At 41.4% G+C, this 17,200-nt stretch overlaps 1 protein-coding gene across 3 annotated transcripts in view; it reads right to left on the bottom strand.

Annotated features, from left to right (window-relative positions):
* The window catches only part of BTRC (beta-transducin repeat containing E3 ubiquitin protein ligase), a 117,085-nt gene that overhangs the window by 54,524 nt on the left and 45,361 nt on the right, over window positions 1-17,200 (bottom strand). For all 3 annotated transcript variants that reach the window (XM_086467420.1, XM_086467421.1, XM_086467419.1), the window contains 2 exons: window positions 13,578-13,655; window positions 1,004-1,093 (listed from right to left, as the gene is read on the bottom strand). In XM_086467420.1, coding sequence (XP_086323546.1) covers window positions 1,004-1,093; window positions 13,578-13,655 — 168 coding nt within the window. The remainder of the gene's footprint in view (window positions 1-1,003; window positions 1,094-13,577; window positions 13,656-17,200) is intronic.

Raw genomic sequence — 17,200 nt, 5'->3', positions numbered from 1 at the left:
CAAATTTCACCAGCAAAATCCCAGCAAAGATTTAGCTGGGAAATTATCTTAAAGGTCAATACAAAAGTGGCCCCCAAAGGGACAAGGCACCTTTAGCAACCATACAAAGTAGGGGGGAAAAAAAAAAAAAAAGGGACTTCAAGAAGATCAAGGAATAAATCATCAAAAGAGAAAACAGGCTTTCAAGCGGTCAGGTTTGCTGTGACAGAAGAGCAACAAAATGCCAGCTGGTTTCAGTAACAGATGGCTGCGTGCACTGATCGGTCCTGCGTGCCCATTCTAAACTTCCTTTCAGTGGAAATACGAAGCTTACACAAGGCTAAACGCATCCTTCGCACGGCCTTTCTGCATATTGCAACATGGTTCAAATGTTTTCCATTCACAAACAGCCATACGTGTACATTGGTTTACTCTAGTTACTTTGAATTTTAAGAAAAGAGGGTGACTAATGGCACCTCATCTTTTCCAATCACATCTACAATTCTCAAGGAACGACTTTCGTCTTGACAGGCTACCATATCTGTTTTCTTATGATTCTGACTGCCAAATCTCCCTCCTCCCATTCCCTTAAATACAGCATTCACTGTACTTTAATTAAAAGGTCTCTCTTTTTGCACCTCCCCTCTGGTAGCGAAGAAAGGGAATCATGACACAAAGCGCTCTCACGCAGTATTTTTAGCATGTATTGGGACGTTTATCATTTGAAGCTGCCACAGCTAATTACGTAGCAGGCACAGGTCATCCCACTAGAAAAGCCCATTACTTGTATAGCAGAATGAACCCTTCAGTCCTAGATAACTCAGGACTAAAGTAATCATTTCCAACAGAGGAAAAACAGCAAGTCTGAAATCTCTACACCGAAGGACAGAAAAGTCTACCCAAAACACTTGCTTTCTGTTTGAATATTTTTTTCTAACTGTAATTTTTAACAAGAACTTTTCTTTGATTAACAATGAACAATCTGCTAAAAACCCCTCAAAACCAAAGCCGTTCTCTTACTTACTTTGGCCACACAATTTTCAGTCTTCATAGCAGTGCTTCCCAGACACACTGTTTCCTGGTTTAAGCACAGTCTGGCACAGCTGTTGTAGGTCTGCAGAAAGATTAAAATGGTTATGAATAGAAGAACACAATTTTCTTTCAGGCACCACATTTTTGGCACAGGAACCCACAACAACTCTACTACATTTCCTTTTTCCTAAGGTGTGAACGTTTCAAACCAAAATAAACTAGTTTAGAGCAAAAGCATGTTCAGGGCATGTACGTCCTCTGAGAATCTATGTACAATTTTATAGTTCTGAGATATAAAGAAAAAAAAAAATATTTTTCTCCTCTTTTCCTTTGAAAAGGGAAAAAAAATATCTGATTTCATTTGTTCGGTCTTTCACAAAATGCTGCATAACTGAACAACTAAAGCAGGTGATTGCTGCACACTAGTTATCACAGCGTATGTCAAATGTTAATAAACATCCCGTCTTTATCGGGTAAAAATACATGGGGACAGCACAAAGGTTATAATCGTAAGGGAGCAAATGCAGACCACATCTCACTTATATTTAATCTTCTCTGGTTTGGAAAGCTTTTCCTTTTGAAGTGGAATGTCTTTTTTCCTTTAACTCATACACTGTCCTGCCCAGGGGACACTCAGCTGGGGCTGCAGACTTTGGAGTCTTTGTCGAACACATTACTCACGGTCTCTTCTTTTCTTAACGGCAGCATATGAACGGTACTTACGAAGTGTGCTTAAAATTATACTTCGGCTGACTTGGCTTTTTAAACTAAGATGCCTAAAGAACTCAGGAGTTTCTAATGGAGGCTCCCCATCACCACTTTCGACACCTTTTTAATTACTACTTGATTAAGCTCACATTTGCTAGCAGTAGTAGGAGTGTAGTAGTAGCACCTAAGAGCTCCAATATCAGATTAACACCCCAGCACCTGTCACCATTTACAGAAAACTGTTCCCAAGCAAAAGTGGTACCCCAAAAGCAGACACAAACTTGCTTTGTTGCAAGAGTAGTAAGTGGACCACAGAGAAGATGCTGCTACCTCAAATAGTTGTGTGGGGAAAACCCAAGAAGCATGTTGAAAGAGAATGAAATTAAACTTGCTACAAAGGCATTTCCAAGAGCACTAAGTAAAACAGACTAACATTCATGCTATTTTTAAGATTGCCTTAAGGGGAGGACTCACAAAGATTTGTAGTGGACTGCCTAACAGTTCTCTCTCTGCAATATTCACTGGCAATCTCTGAAGATCCTTCTTTCAGGGTTTGCTACGGATTTCTATTTGTTTGATTTGAAACTAATTCAACCCCAAACCTGCCAGAGGTTACAAAACCTGTGGATGCTAAGGGCATGCTAAGGGCTCCTAAACCTCTCCCTCTGCTCCAAAGCTACGCCATCAGTGCCAGATTCCCTCAGCGCCAAGCACCAACAAATGATCTCCTCTTTTTGCCCCTCTGCCACAGGCCTGACTCTGCGCAAGGTGTAGCCAGTAGCAGCACACAAACCAGCAGAAGAAGATATTGCAAAAGACGTCAGAGGCAAGAATGCAAAGAGATTAAAAAGGGGTTAATGCTGAGTGATAGGAGATGCATCCACAAACCCTGTGTTTCTAACAGTCTCCAGCTCAGGACAGTAAGCACCAGCTGATGGGAGCTGAGCGTTCACAATCCGTTTATAACATTATTCAACTAAGTTCCTACGATCTTCATTAAACATGCCTTACCGCCCACCGTGGGAAATCAGTATACTGGCTCAGGTGGATCTTTAGTGGTCCAGCACAGCACAAACACCCTTGGAGAAATTCAGGAAATCACAGTCCTTTCCACCTTACTTCTTCATAGACCCCCTTTAAAGTTCGCCATGAAACAGAAACAAAAAGGAGCACAAAAGCCTCATCTTCTCCATCGCTTTAGCAGTTCATGTTTTATTTCTCAGTTGAGCTCTCTAACCAGAAAACGATCAGTGACAGACAGGAATGCAGAATATTCTGGCTCCAGCAGATCTCCTTACAAGTCATAACATTGATATCTGCTGTGACTAGCAGCCAGCTAGCAATTTCTGACTCTGGACCCAGGAGAAGAAACTGAAAAATTCAAACACACGAATGCTTTCAAAGTGCCATGCAGAAGAACAGAGTGCATCTTTCAACAGAGGAGGTTTAGATTGAAACTGGGATTAGGCCACAAGCAAACAGAAGTCTGACGGACTCAGCTTATCATCTTGCAAATATTTGCCAACATCATAAACCCATCACTCTGGTATGCACAGGACTTTCTTCTCAGAAGAAAAATCAGAATGGCATAAACTATTATAAATAGTGGCTTAGATGTAGCGGCCCAACTGGTGGACAGAAAAGTTGACACCATGTGCTTTGTGCTGGCGTTCAGACAATACCATGCAAACTTCATTTTATAACCATCATGTTACTTAAATTCAACCAGACTCTGAAAGTGAAAAACCATGAAGAGTTGATAAGGTTCTTTGTTCAGTATTTAGATTTGTGTAATTTAACACATTTATCATAAATCTGTGATTTCTTTCATTTGCAATTTAATTCCTAAAATTCCAGTAGCAGTATTTCTGCACAACTTATCTGCTACATACTGTAAATTTTATGAGTCCTGACTCAAAAAAAGCTACTGCTAACTCCACTTGGCAGATGAAAAGCTCAGCCACAAAAACATTTTCTAAAAGCAATAAGGAAGCCCATGGCTCCATGAACTGAACCATGAACCAAACTCAGATCTTGTCAGTCTTTTTCCTCCCAAGACAGGTATGCACAAACCTTGGTAGCAAGCCAGCTATTTAAAGCCAGGCTTACAACAGGCTTTCTCCCACATTTACAAAAAAACCAGACAATCCAAACACACAATGTGAAATACTAAATGCTAAATCTAAAAACTTTCTGAGAAGGAAGGAAGTTCACTACACCACTACTCAAAAGTTGTGTGCATGTCAGAATGTAGGTACAAATAATTATTCCAATGTATTGCTTAATTTTTATTACTTTCATCCACACATTACATGTCAGCATGAACAGCACCAATTGAACTTCCAGCATAACTTGTTCATCAAATCCCACAATACCAGACTAGTGACACTTAATGGAACTAGTACAGTATAAATTTAAAGCAGATGAAATGCTTCTTCACACAGCAGACACTGAACTTCTGGAGCTTGCTGCCCCAGGACACCGTGGAGAGAAACAACATCAGCAAGTGGAAAAAGGATTAAACAAACTCATGGACAGCAGGTCATAGAGTATTCGGCAGAGATATCCCCCGGACGTCCCTAGTGGAACAGCAGTAGATGCTGCAGGAGCAGGAGGGGAATGGAGCACAGAGAGCCACCAGACTCATTTGCTCTCATTCAAATAGCATCTTCCACTGACAGTGCTGGAATCAGCACCCGGTGAGCAGACTCTGGGTCTGACTGACCTGGCCATTCCTGTGCTATCAATACCTCTCTGGCCTTTGACAACAAGCCAACAATACGTAAATTACTCCTTCCCTTTCAGCCACAGAAAGGAGAGAAGAACATGCTTTTACTGTGAGAACCAACTTTTACACGGTAATTTCATTACATAAAGATCTACATAAGCGCCAAATTACCAGACGACCATTTAGCCCTTCAGCGGGTATTTGTTCCTCAACAGAAGTAGTGGGGGAAAAGAGAAAAAAGGACTATGTATCATGGATTCAACCCATCAGGATGCAGATTTGAGAATAAAATATACAGTGATCTTCAGTTCAACGTCCATTACTATTTTTGTGAAGTTACAAAGTTCTTCTGTTCTTATTTTCACATTCTCACAGAAGAACGCACTATTAGCAGTGTGGGATGAATAAAAACAGTAAAGAAGATTCATGTGCATGTTTAAAACAGTATGTTTTTAAAGGTTTAAAGAAAAAACGTAGGAGAAAGCCTAGTTCTCCTTTAAGATACAGGAGGAAAAAGAGGGAATGGCACTCTACTTAACAGGTCTCAATGGAAATGTATTGATAATGTTGCAAAGAAGCTGCATCTGACTCAGGAAGTCAAGTCATAAGAAGCTGGAAGAATACATTGTGAAGATAGTACTATATGGTTCCTTCTAATGTTTCTCTGTAGGTAGCACTTACTGGCTACCGTGAGGCACATGATCACTGCTGGACACGGAGATCGGATTTAATCTGATACTGTCTTATTTGTGTTTGTACACTAACAGTTACTAGAGAACAAACCTAACTGAAAGTAGAATGAATGTCAGATCATCAAGTAATAATGCAGAGCCCTACATTTTAGGTGAAACATTCGATGGTGTCTCATGCTACACCACAACACCAGAGTATCTCCTGTCATATATTCATTTCAATGCCTATGGGAACGCTGACTAACCTGGAAGAAAAACAAGAAAATCAAAACCAGAATCAAGCCTCAGAAGAGCAAATTTCTCAAGCTCACCTTTAAAGCTCAACCCTTTTACAAATCTCATCTAATTTGCATCAGACTGTACCAAGTTTCTCCTCACCTTTCATCAAGATAAGAGGTTTCTTCACCAAGGAAAAGCAGTCTGAAATGGTAGCCCAGTTCAACAACACAGGCAGATAGCTTTGCGTTGGAGTGCTTTAATATGTTTTTATATTGCATATAAAGCACGCAAACATAAACCAGTTTGTTGAAAACTACCCTCTTTGTGGAATCGGGCTGTAATTCTGAACAAGTTTTCAATTTTCGCACTGCTGCTAGGGTAAAACATTTTAAAGAGTTTAATTTTTACAGTGGCTTCAATGACACGAGATTATCTAACAAAGTAATGGTTAATCAATAGAGGGTTTAGTTGTCAGGTGAAACATATAACACACTAAAAGGGATTGATTGCAAGGCTCCTCCTTATTTACTGGAAGGTATATATTTAAAATGACACAAACTTGTTACCAAGCTGCATTCCTTTAACCTTGCAAAAGCCGTTTGAGAATAGCGTTAAGCACCCCTATAGCAAAACAAGCTCTAATGAAAACAAAACCACCCTACAAATATATGGGAGCACCAAATCATGTCAGAAGCAGGGGAACCACAAAGCTGTACTCACTCTCAGCCAAAGGCTTAAAATGCCACAGAGACGCTAGACTATGGTTCACTAAAGATAGGGCTGTATCTGATCTCATTCCATAAGTGTCTTTGGTTACATTTTTCTTTTTAAAGAAAGTATGATCCTGCTCTTTGACACAAACACATAAACATTTCTACTCTTGTCCCTGTAGCTCTAGATGAACACTGAATGCCAACCTGAAGCCTCAAACCCCAGGCAGAACTCTGTGTGTGTGTGTGTGCGCGCGTGCAGCTTTTCCGCCAACTGAAATCCATTTCTTTGGCCATTTATTCCGAGAATCCCCAGTCCCTGAACAAAACTCCACTTTTTAATAGAAGCTGCAACCCAGGAGTTCAATAAGATTTCCCCCCCCAATAGTTAATAATTACATGATTTATCAGAGAAAGATAACACTAATAAAAACACAGCAAAAAGACAAAAACCCATACCCTCCCTTCAAGTCATTTTCAGGGAAAAGATTATTAAACTGTTCTTTTTGAACAAGGGCTTTTGTAGCTAAGCGCAAATTGCCAAACAGTTAGAAAAAAGTTATTAGACTCAGAAGAATTCAGCAGAAGTGGGAAGTTATATAAACAAATCACTCCAGCAGATTTGGAAAGATCGCTTTCATCTTACTTAGAGTCTTAGGAGACTTGCATTAATTACCCTTTAAAGGTCTTTCACATGGACTATTTAAAATAAATGCAATTTATTTATTTATTTCAAATGAGGTGCTTCTTCTGAAAGAATTAAGTAATCTCAACAAATTTAAAAACGTTTTTATAAACAGGTAATTAAAAAGAAGACTAGAATTAAGCTGTAAGACATTACCCAGGATTCACCGCGGTTATTTTCTTAAGACGAAATTTTTGTTATCCCTAGCCCAGCCTTGGGAAGGGTCGTCTCCACGGAAAGTCGTAAGACAAAATAAAGACTAGCCAAACACAAAACTAGATCATTTACAGGATTTTCCCTAAAGCACAGTTTGTCATATTGCAATTACACCTTGCCGACTGCGAAAGCCAGAGTCCTTAATATTGCCACTAGAGGGAAGACGTGTCTCAACACATGGCAATAGTAGTTGGGGAGTGGGTTTTCTTGAGCAGTTACCAGCAGTTACAAAGCTCCCTTGGCTGTGTGTACCTTCTAATTACTCAGTACAATTAAAATGACTTACCTAAAACAAACATCAAAAAAAAGAAAAAAAAAAAAAAAAAGGCCCCTAAAACTAAAAACCTCCAGACAATACAAACAAAAAGCCTTACTCCAATCTGCCAGTTATCTGAAATTACATTAAAGCTGAAGACCTTTTTTTTCTTCATCCATCAATGCACGGGGGTGGGGAACAAAAAACAACAACAACAACAACAAAAGAGTATGCCACAATGCCTAAACACCACGGGGTTGTTCAGCGACTTAAAAGCATTAAAACAAACAAAAAACAAAGAGCAAGGAGAACTAGATCTCCTGGTAAAGAAAAGGAGGAAAAAAAAGAAAAAGGAAATGTCGTGGTATTTAGCCATCTGGTAGCTGCTTGAAAACAAATTGTCCTCAAAAGAGCAGAAATACAGTATGTCTTCTCTCAGTTCACTGGCTTACGAATCAGAGGGGGTTCCCCCCCCCTTTTTTTTTTTTAAATGCAGGCATGGTAATATTAAACTTCTGTGCTGCTGCTGCGGCTTTCACTTCCCTCTTGTCCCACTGTGCAAAGATAACCATGGTCATCCCAATCAGATCCGGTTATTCCAACTTGGATGCATTATTTGCAGTCTTTCGGGATAGATCTTGTTGGGCCCATTGTTCAAAATCCCTCAGGATTCTTTTTCCTGACAGCTACTTGCTGATTTTTAAACCCTTAAATCTTTCATTTTTATAAGGCACGTCATTAAGGGAAGATGGCAGCCAAGTGATTTTTCTTTCCATTGACAATTTGTGACATTTTTCCAGCAGCGTGCAAGGTGTTGAAAACCTGGCAGCTGTTACCTCCCGGGATGAAGCTCCTTTTTTATCCTCCCTTGACAGTTTAACTCAATGGGTCAGCACCTTTAAAGACTGCAAAGTACCACTCAAGTGGATGGAGGCTTGAATTACTGCTCCCTCCCTAATCAATGTAAACCCTCACTGCAGGTGAAACTCTTCATCTATAGAGGTGCATGGGGGAGGAAAATGTAAGGCCCTGAGCCAGATGGTTTTCATCTTGTTTTTTAAAGAAGAAAGGAACAAGCTAACAAGGGGACAGCCACTTTGTTAGCTTCTTGGCCTCTCCCATGGCTTTGGATCCCCAGGGTTCCAGCCACACAAGAGAAAGAATACAGAAAAACATAAACACTTAAAGAAATATAACTAGGGGGCTGGCAACATGCTGCTTTCAAAGAGTTGAGCGCCCTGTTCAGCGCTTTATTTATCACTGCCCACGTTCTTCGGATGGTAAGTGGACATGGACACAAAGGGCAGGGGGGAGCAGACAACACTTGCAATTTACTCAATTACAGAGGAATGCAGCAATGTGGCAGGGTGACAGATTCCTATTAGCACTAATGCTGAAAGAGCCCAGTGGCCTTTCTGCCACAAGGCAGCATTCCCATTGTAACTTGGACTCTGGCACAACCTGCCTTGGCTAGTTTTTTAACATGCATTAAATGTTACAGAGGCATGGAAATTTTTTTTTCCATTGTTTGACAATAAAGAAAAAAAAATTAAACAGAAAGACTAAGGATGCATTTCTAACAATTTCAGGATGCTTTTCAACCAGCAACTCCTTACTAGCACACATTAATAGGGTAAAAGATGAGGTAACCAGGATAACTTTATAGACCAGGTACGTCCTGCCTCAGCCAGCTCTCCAACAGAAGGCAAATTTGAATTGCAGCATCTTCCCCCGAGGGAGGGAGCTGAAGGACCCTTACTCCCTCCCCACTGTGTAACCTTCCTCACCAGTTGAAAAGAGGGCTTCAATTTTGCACAGCAGAAATACTTTTGGAGAAATATGCCTGAAGAGGAGCCCTAAGCAGCAGGATGAGGCTACCAGCTGGAAGTAAACGGTTGAAGTTGTTACTTTTTCCCTCCCTTTGCTCTACCTTCTTTAACCACTTTCTTGCTTCTTACAGTTTGCTTCAGTATCGGCTTTAAACTCTTAAGATCAGACTGTGCCTATTTTAACTCTGAAATAGCGCCTAGAGCATGTTTTAGGTGCTACGTGTAATTTTACAAAATTATCTCGAATCTGTAAGAGTGAATTGAGGTAATATTCTACGCCAGAACAGCAAGAGGAAAAATTCTTGAAAATGCTAATGGGCCTGTTTGAATGGGGTAACAGATAGGGATTTTTTCCCCCGGACTTCCATCTGGAAGCTTACAGAAAGACAGCAGAGTCCAACGTGAGGTTTGCAGGAGGTACGCTGTGGCAGCCTCGCTGCTGCCAGCATTTCCCCACAAGGCACCTTCGCCCACCGACAAACCACAGCAGCAAAAGGCACTTCATTATTCCTGCACCGAAGAGAAGGGAGGGAGGGTTTTAAACAACTTGCATTGTGCCTGTCTTCTTTAAAAACCAGCGGGGTAATCAAGTTCAGGGCAGCCCCGGACAGCTGCCCTGTGACCTATTCATGTTGACCCCCACTATTCATCACTTTCCCTAGGACTACGAGGGCAAGCTCCCGGGGAGTGACCACCACAATAGACAGATACGAGCCAACAATAATACGGTTCCTGCAAAAAAAACAGATGGCACTGCAATAAATTTACAAATCTGCATTCATGGCTCTGTTAAAAACACCCAGAAGCTAAAAGGCTGGAGGGGCCCCCAGAGAGCTTCCCCCTCCCCGTTTCTAAAGGCCAGCTCACTCCCCAAGACTATTGAGCTCATGTTCTTCATAAATGAAGAATGGAGACATAGCCCTTAAAATAACAAATGCCTGACCTAATCAATCTAGTGTTTGGGTCTAACGCTAAATGATAGGCACTGAAAACTAATTATGTTTTTTGGCAAGGAAGTTGAATTAAAATGGAAACACACAGGTTAAAAAGGCACTGAAGCATTTGTGAGTCCCTTTGAAAGGGCGGCACACACACACACACACACACACACGCTCACATGCAGGGCTTGAAACAGGAACCTGATTCAATAACTCATGCATTTATTTTTAAAATGAATCAGATTAGTCCCATGTGTGACCTGCCGGTCCATCTGTATGAGCTGGACTTAATGGGCACTCTTCTCACGCTTACTTCAGTTTGAAGTATGAGAGAGATAAATTTAGTTTAATTTTCAACAGATCAAGCTATCCATTTTCCAAATGGACCATCTGGATCAGCCTATTAAAATTAATTTATAACTTTGCAGTGTGAAAATTCGTTTGTTAGCTTAAATAAAGTTGCCAAAAACTTTTGCCACTTGTCATTGTTTTTTCTAAAGTCTGTTTTCATACTATGATTTTCAGTTTACGCCTTCAAAATTTAATTTTGTCAGATCAAGCACTCAACAAGAGCTGAACATTTGCATCCTTACTTCAAAGTCTGTTATAGCTTAGATCTTTTCACTGTTCCAGCTAACAGTGTCAAGTTCATCGCCTCTTTCCGTTTCTTTTCCCAGTGCTAGCCTCCATGACTCTTCTGCCTTGCTGCCCCTCACGCACCTATGACTGGCTATGCCTCCCACTTCAGCATGCCAAGGACACAGCTCCACTTGTTGAGACTCCTGAAGACACCCTTCTCCAAAAACCATTTTAATCAACAGAAGAATGGTATTTCTCCTAGTAAGAGGCCCATAGCACTGAGCAATGGGTGTCTTCAGACCCTGCTTACAACTTCAGATGCATAAGTAACGATTACACCTTACTACCTCCACCTTCTGGTACGTCTGTTCCACAAACTCACCTGAGAAAACAGTTATGGTTAAGGCTGTACACCAGCACCACAAACAAGGCAAGAAAAGGTAATGCACCTTTATTTAAACTTGTCAGCAGCTGAACATGTCAAGACAACATACTCGTCTGATGCATCTCACATTTTCTAAAATTAATCAAAAAGTACTAAATATGTGGACACTTGCACTGGAAAGACTATTTAACTAAACAGACTTCTCCTCCACCCACATACACACATTCAATTCCTCTGTGCATGTACGTCTATGTACCCCAATAATGAAATTTTATCAGTGGTGTCTTAAGGGAGGGACAGAAAATATGAAACAGTACACTCAATATTTACCCAGTTAACATCTTTCCACTAAGGTGGAAAGCACTTTTTGTGTATTACTGCCTTGACACCATCTGCAGGTCAGGTCTCTTTGGTTTTACACAGTATGGATAGATGTAAGACAGGGTGGCCACTCTGCATACCTTCCTGCAGGAGATGCGGATCTTTCCAGTATCACTCATTGATTATGAGTATATGGGCACATGGCTGCATATCTGTCTGATTTCTGCAACTAGAGTTGGAAAACTCTGCGCTACTTCTTGTCCATCACTAATTGAGAAGAGTGGCAATCTGAGCTTCCAAAATGCTCGGACAGCTTTATGTACGCCTACGTAAAGAACTAAAATTCCTTCTACAACAGGCTCAAAATCATGGTCAACAACCTCCTGTGATCTAGACAAAAGGACTTGCTTTAAGACTAAGATGACATCTTGAACTTGTCCACAAATATAGTTCTCCACACAAAAGGCCCCAGATAGCAACCAGAAGACCCAAGGATTTGGTCCTGCATCTGTCACTATAAAGACCAGACACAAAGATGGAGGCTAATACAACATCTCAACAATATCCTGAAACACAGCTAACCATCTTCAACGAAAACAATGTCCATGTGAATTATTTCTAATACACAATATTTGGACAGTACAAGTGGTTTTTTAGGTGTATTCTTCATATCTAGTCACCTTGGTTACGATGAACCATGAGCCTGTGGGAAAGACAACTTTCACCTGACACTAAGAATACTTCTGCAGATTGAAATATAATGGAAGGGAAACACATCTCAAGAAATTGCACCTTCTTGACCAGTTTAATACCGTCTCCTCTTTAATCAATAATCATGAGGAAGGACTCAGTGCAATGAGGAGGCACACAAATCAGAAAATTGGTCTTCCTTTTGACTTCACACCTCTTACTACGAACCTTTTCTTGGAGAAGAGACATACATCTTTCCTTGTTGCACTTGAAGGGTTGCCATCAATAAGATAACAACAAAAGAAAAGGTTTCTGGTGTGCTGGGGACCTTGTTGGACGTCCTAGGGGATACACAGTAGGGACCTAGTAGCTTTGCCCTTTTCCTCTAGCTCTGGTTATTTTTTAAGTTTGGTGTAACACATTCAATTAATGCTACAAGGTAATCTTTCTCAGCCATATCTTGGACCTCACTCATTATGCTAACACACTGCCTCTGTTCCAAAAGACTTACATGGATTATGTCTGTTAGAGGGACCTGTCTTAGCCACACGTAGCCCTTTACATGACACCTACTCCCACAAAATCAAACACTCCTAACACAATACATGATTTAAAAAAACCCAAACCCCCACCTCCCCAAAACCAACTCTGAGCACAAGCACACTATATCAAAAAGATATTTCTTCCTTCACTACGGGTCTGACCCACAACTTCTCTTGGCAATAGCAGCAGTAGGGCAGTGTAGTACCACTCTATTGCTCTGCCTGAGACTGCTGCTCCTGTGGCTGAGATACAGACAGAACTGTCTCAATTCCTCAGCTGTTGCAATGTGTGGCCTGTGGTATTCGCTTAAGTCATCAATGGTTTTACTCTGATACACCTTGGGCAGCTGAGGCATGGATGTATTTTTGCTTATGCTGCCTAAAGGTTGCAGTGGGGAGAAAGAGCAGGGTGAAAAAGGATCTGAAATCACTAAATGCAACTTAAATCCCCCAGAAAGCACAAGCCAGACTCCCTTTGCTGACCATGGGGATTGAAAAAAAAGTGATTCTTTTGAATTGGTAAGAAATTTGCTTTACTATATATAAAAGGCAAAGAGATTATGTTTTATCAGACCACCCCTTTTCCTTTCTACCCATTAGTATTTTATATGAGTGTAAAAGAAACAAGAACAGGTCATTTTTCAGGTTATTAACCCAGACAACACCTCCAAGAATATTTACCTTCAAGGGCAATGAAAAGCTTAATTGTTGTAGAACACTTTGAGACTCTTGATCTGAAGCAAGGCAAAATATACTACAAACAAGACAGGAACAATTACAGAAGAAAAGGCTGAAAAGGTCTTGATGAACACAGAATGGAGAAAGGTAAAACTAGAGTCACAGCTGACTGCACTATATAGAAGTCTAGATTTCTTTTGAGTCATCAGACTCTCCTGAAAGCTAAATCTCTGTGTCTGCTTTTCCTGAGTACAATGTGACTTGTTCAGACTTCCACGGAGCAAAGAAAGGATTTCCATAAGCACAAGTCAGCCTTCAGCTTCCAGAAGCATTTAAGGATTCAAATAGCTAGAAAGTTTTATTGCATTTTTAAAGAGACTGATCACATACCTGTCTAAGTGAATTCTTCTCGGGAATGATCTTCCTAGGGGGCTCATCATTATTACAGTCTTCTCTCTCAGAGGAATTCTGTGAAAGAAAGTAAGCTTTAATTCAGTTCTTATCCCTAATATTACTCTGCGAGGAGAAAAGAAACAGAATATTTGTACTACACAGACTGTAGTATTTTACGCATACATACACCGGAGGCTAACTTGTACTTTTAAGCCAAACAGCTTGTTATGGCAGAGAGAGAATTTCTCCTCCTCAGCACAACAATGCACCACTGTGCAGGTACCTATTGAAGAAGCCTGTGCTTTGGGGATTTATTCTGAAACTACCAATAACGGCCACTTTGAAAAGCTGAAATGGTGGTTGGATCAGCATGGCAACACCAGTGTTCCTGAACATGCCAAAAGAACTATTTAAAACAGTGTAACCTACTGAAAACAGAAGGTTGTTAATGGGTGCAACTGTTGTTCTCCGTGCCCCTATGCTTTGCATCTGCCTAACAATTATCAATTGCACTGAGTCTGCTTGGCTGCCAAAAATCAGAGAAATGATGATAAAGCTATATTCTGGTGAAAGAGGTTGTCAGGAGATCCTTCAAAAAAAAAAAAATTTGTACAGGTAACATATGATATCATGGCTGTTTTGCACTTCTGCCCCCTGACTCTACATACACGTACAATTTCTAGAAAGACGGATGCTCCAAAACTTAAGCTGCCACCACCAAAAAAAAGTATCAGTAAGACAAGGAGAAATACGAGGGCTTTTCCACCATGAGTAAGAAAGACCACCAGGAGACTTCTGTTCTGTTAACCTCATGATTAATACCAATTATTAGTTGTTTTACAGTAAACCCAGGTTATAGTTTATCTCAGGACATGCACAATCTGTAGCAAACATTTGGTTAAAAACTGCTGGGTACGTGGTGGGAATCCTGTCCGCACCGCCAAAGTTAGCTACTCTGGAAGACAGCATTCCTTTGCACGGGTTCAGCTACCGCGCTGACAGAGTAATGACAGCCAGCTTTGGGGGAATCCCAAACACACATTCAAAATCAGTTGATCACCACAGTGTTCATAGCCTTAGGCCACATTCCCACACACTCAGTAGTGAGCAACTAAACAGGTTGTAAAGAGATACAGAAAAACTGCTTAGGGAGCGCTCTGCCAGGAGAAGGGTGGTTTTCCAGTTGCTTGCAGACACGCTCAGGAGTGCCTATTTTAAGGCAGAAGTTTGCATTCTGTACCTCTCCCCCCTCGTCCCCCAAATAACCTGTCCTTCACTGAGCACGGCTCTGCCTGGCTTCTCGCAGAGCCAGCTTCCAGCCCAACACCTCAGGAGACAGAAGTGGCATCTGTTGGCAAAGGAGGAGCTGGGCCCTGCGAACAGCCAGCGTGGCAGAGCAGGGCTAGCAGAGAGCAAGCAGGCTGCGGGGAGCCATCAGAAGAGCAGTGGGCTCGTGTGCCCGCTGCAGCGCTGCGTGAACAGGCACGGTCTAGGCAGGTTTGCTGGGCTGGCGAAGTGGAAGGCAAAGGTACAGCCAGGAGGTAGGGCAGGGGTAGAAGCTGTTTGCTGAGAAACGGCAGATAAGGGGTCAGGATCGGCAGGAACACAACAACAAAAAAAAAAACCAACACTTGGGATGTCATAAACTGGGCTGGAGGATTCTGTGTAAATCAAGGCTTGCAGACCAACTAGTGATTTTGGATTTTTTTTTTTTAAACAAGATACAGAACCCACAAGGCACCATGACATCTGGGATGCTGTAACCAGGGTTTTATAATGGAAATCAATCCTAAACGGGCCTGATAAATCGCTGGAAGAGGCCAGCTTTTAAAAGTTTTCATATGAGGTCTCAGCCAGGACCAAGTTATTACATTAAATACAGCTTAGAAAGGACTGTGATCATAAAAACATACAACCTAGAATCACATATCTCCAAAAATGAAAGTCAGACATTAAAGCTGCTCTTTTTTGCTCATGAAATATAGTTTAGTAAGTGGTTAATTCAAGAAAGGATTTTAAGTTTCGCGCGTTGGGGAAAAAGACCAAGTGCAAGAAATATAAGAATCTGAGGTGAGTTACTATACATTTCGAGGAAATGCATTTGGTTGGGGAGGGTGGGCACGAGGGGGTTGTTTACTATTTCTGGGTGCTTTTTCAACATCCACTCCCTTCCCTACAGTAAGTGACAAAACGATTTCCCCTTCCAAATAGTCCTTCTACTACAGTGAAATCTTGCATTCTTCTCGCCATTCAAAGCCATTAAGAATCCTCCCTCAAAAAACATCAAAAAAGCAGGAAAATCAGTCCTGCTGGTGACCTGTCAGCCCTTACTCTGAAATTTCTAGTTACTGCAAAGCATCAAGTTACCTACTTCTTCTTTAAGCTGAGCATCTAATTTTAAGAGCAAGCAGAGGATTATTTTGCATTCATTATCTTTATAGGTGGCAAGGCTAAGAGGTTGGCTGAACAAAGACCAGACAAAGACTGCCAAGTGCATATGGTGGTTCACAGCTTGGCGTCTCACCATTCTACAGCACCAACACAGCAGCTCCGATAGCAGACTATTAGAGAGGAGCGCTGCTCGTGCACTTTTGTCGGCAAGTAAGTTACGCTTGGTGAAGACAGAATGACTGGAAAGCACTACGCTTAAGAAAAAGCACAGATGTTTATAACTCCCGCTCATTTCTCAGGAATAGGAACCCATCAATCCAGGTGTGGGTACAAGACCCTGCATATTTCAGGACTAACTGTAGCTGCGTGGAAGCGAATGTCACTTGATATGGCAACACTTAGCCATGGCCATGGGAAGAGCATAATGTAATTGACTGAAACGGTACATCTATATATTTCTGCTTGCCGAACAAGGTGGGAGGAGGGATAAACACGTGCGAGGTCAGAATAAGGTTTGCTTCAGCAGGACTTCAGTGATGCTCTCAGCTGCAAGAGGCAGACAAAGGGAGGAACCGCTCTGAGCACCCTCTCGTGGTTACTGAAATGCACATCTCGGGCACAGACCTGGAAAGAAGCATTTGGTATCCAGACGGTAAGTTGGCTGTACTCACTGGGAATATTAAAGATCTGCAGTGACTGTACTTGATACGTAGTAGAGGAATGACAGAATTTGTTAGGGTGAAAGCAGCGAAGAAAACCAGTGCATACAGAAAGCTGAAGAGCCAGACAAACTCCTTTCCATCATGGAAAATGTTTAAATCCTGTAGGCAAGCCTTCCTTCACAGGCTAAAGCCAGACTGGCCCAAAGTGTTTGCACTTGTGTGCAGGGGTCTCTCCTTTTGAACAAGCACAAGCAAGATAAGATGAGAAGTGCTGAAGTCTCCAAAGCACAAACTGATCAATCTTGGTGAGGTAAATACTGCTCCCCATTTCCACAGACAGGTAAAATAATTTCTGCTTATTTGCTCAAGGTCACACAATGACAGTGGAAGCTTTGGGAAGAGAAGCCAGGAAACCCAAGCTCATCGTTCTTGTAACCTTCACAATTTCTCTGCCCTCCATAGCTCATTTTTCCTAAAATGGCTACTGTCTGTAATGAGATCCTTTTGAATCTGATTTGCATTTAAAACTTCAGCCTGTAATTAACAGAATATAACTCCATGGCAGGT

The sequence above is a fragment of the Leptosomus discolor genome, chromosome 6, assembly GCF_034619465.1.
Source record: "Leptosomus discolor isolate bLepDis1 chromosome 6, bLepDis1.hap2, whole genome shotgun sequence".
Classification (NCBI taxonomy): Eukaryota; Metazoa; Chordata; class Aves; order Leptosomiformes; family Leptosomidae; genus Leptosomus; species Leptosomus discolor.
Note: the sequence above shows the minus strand (reverse complement) of the source record. Positions and strands in the feature narration are given on the sequence as shown.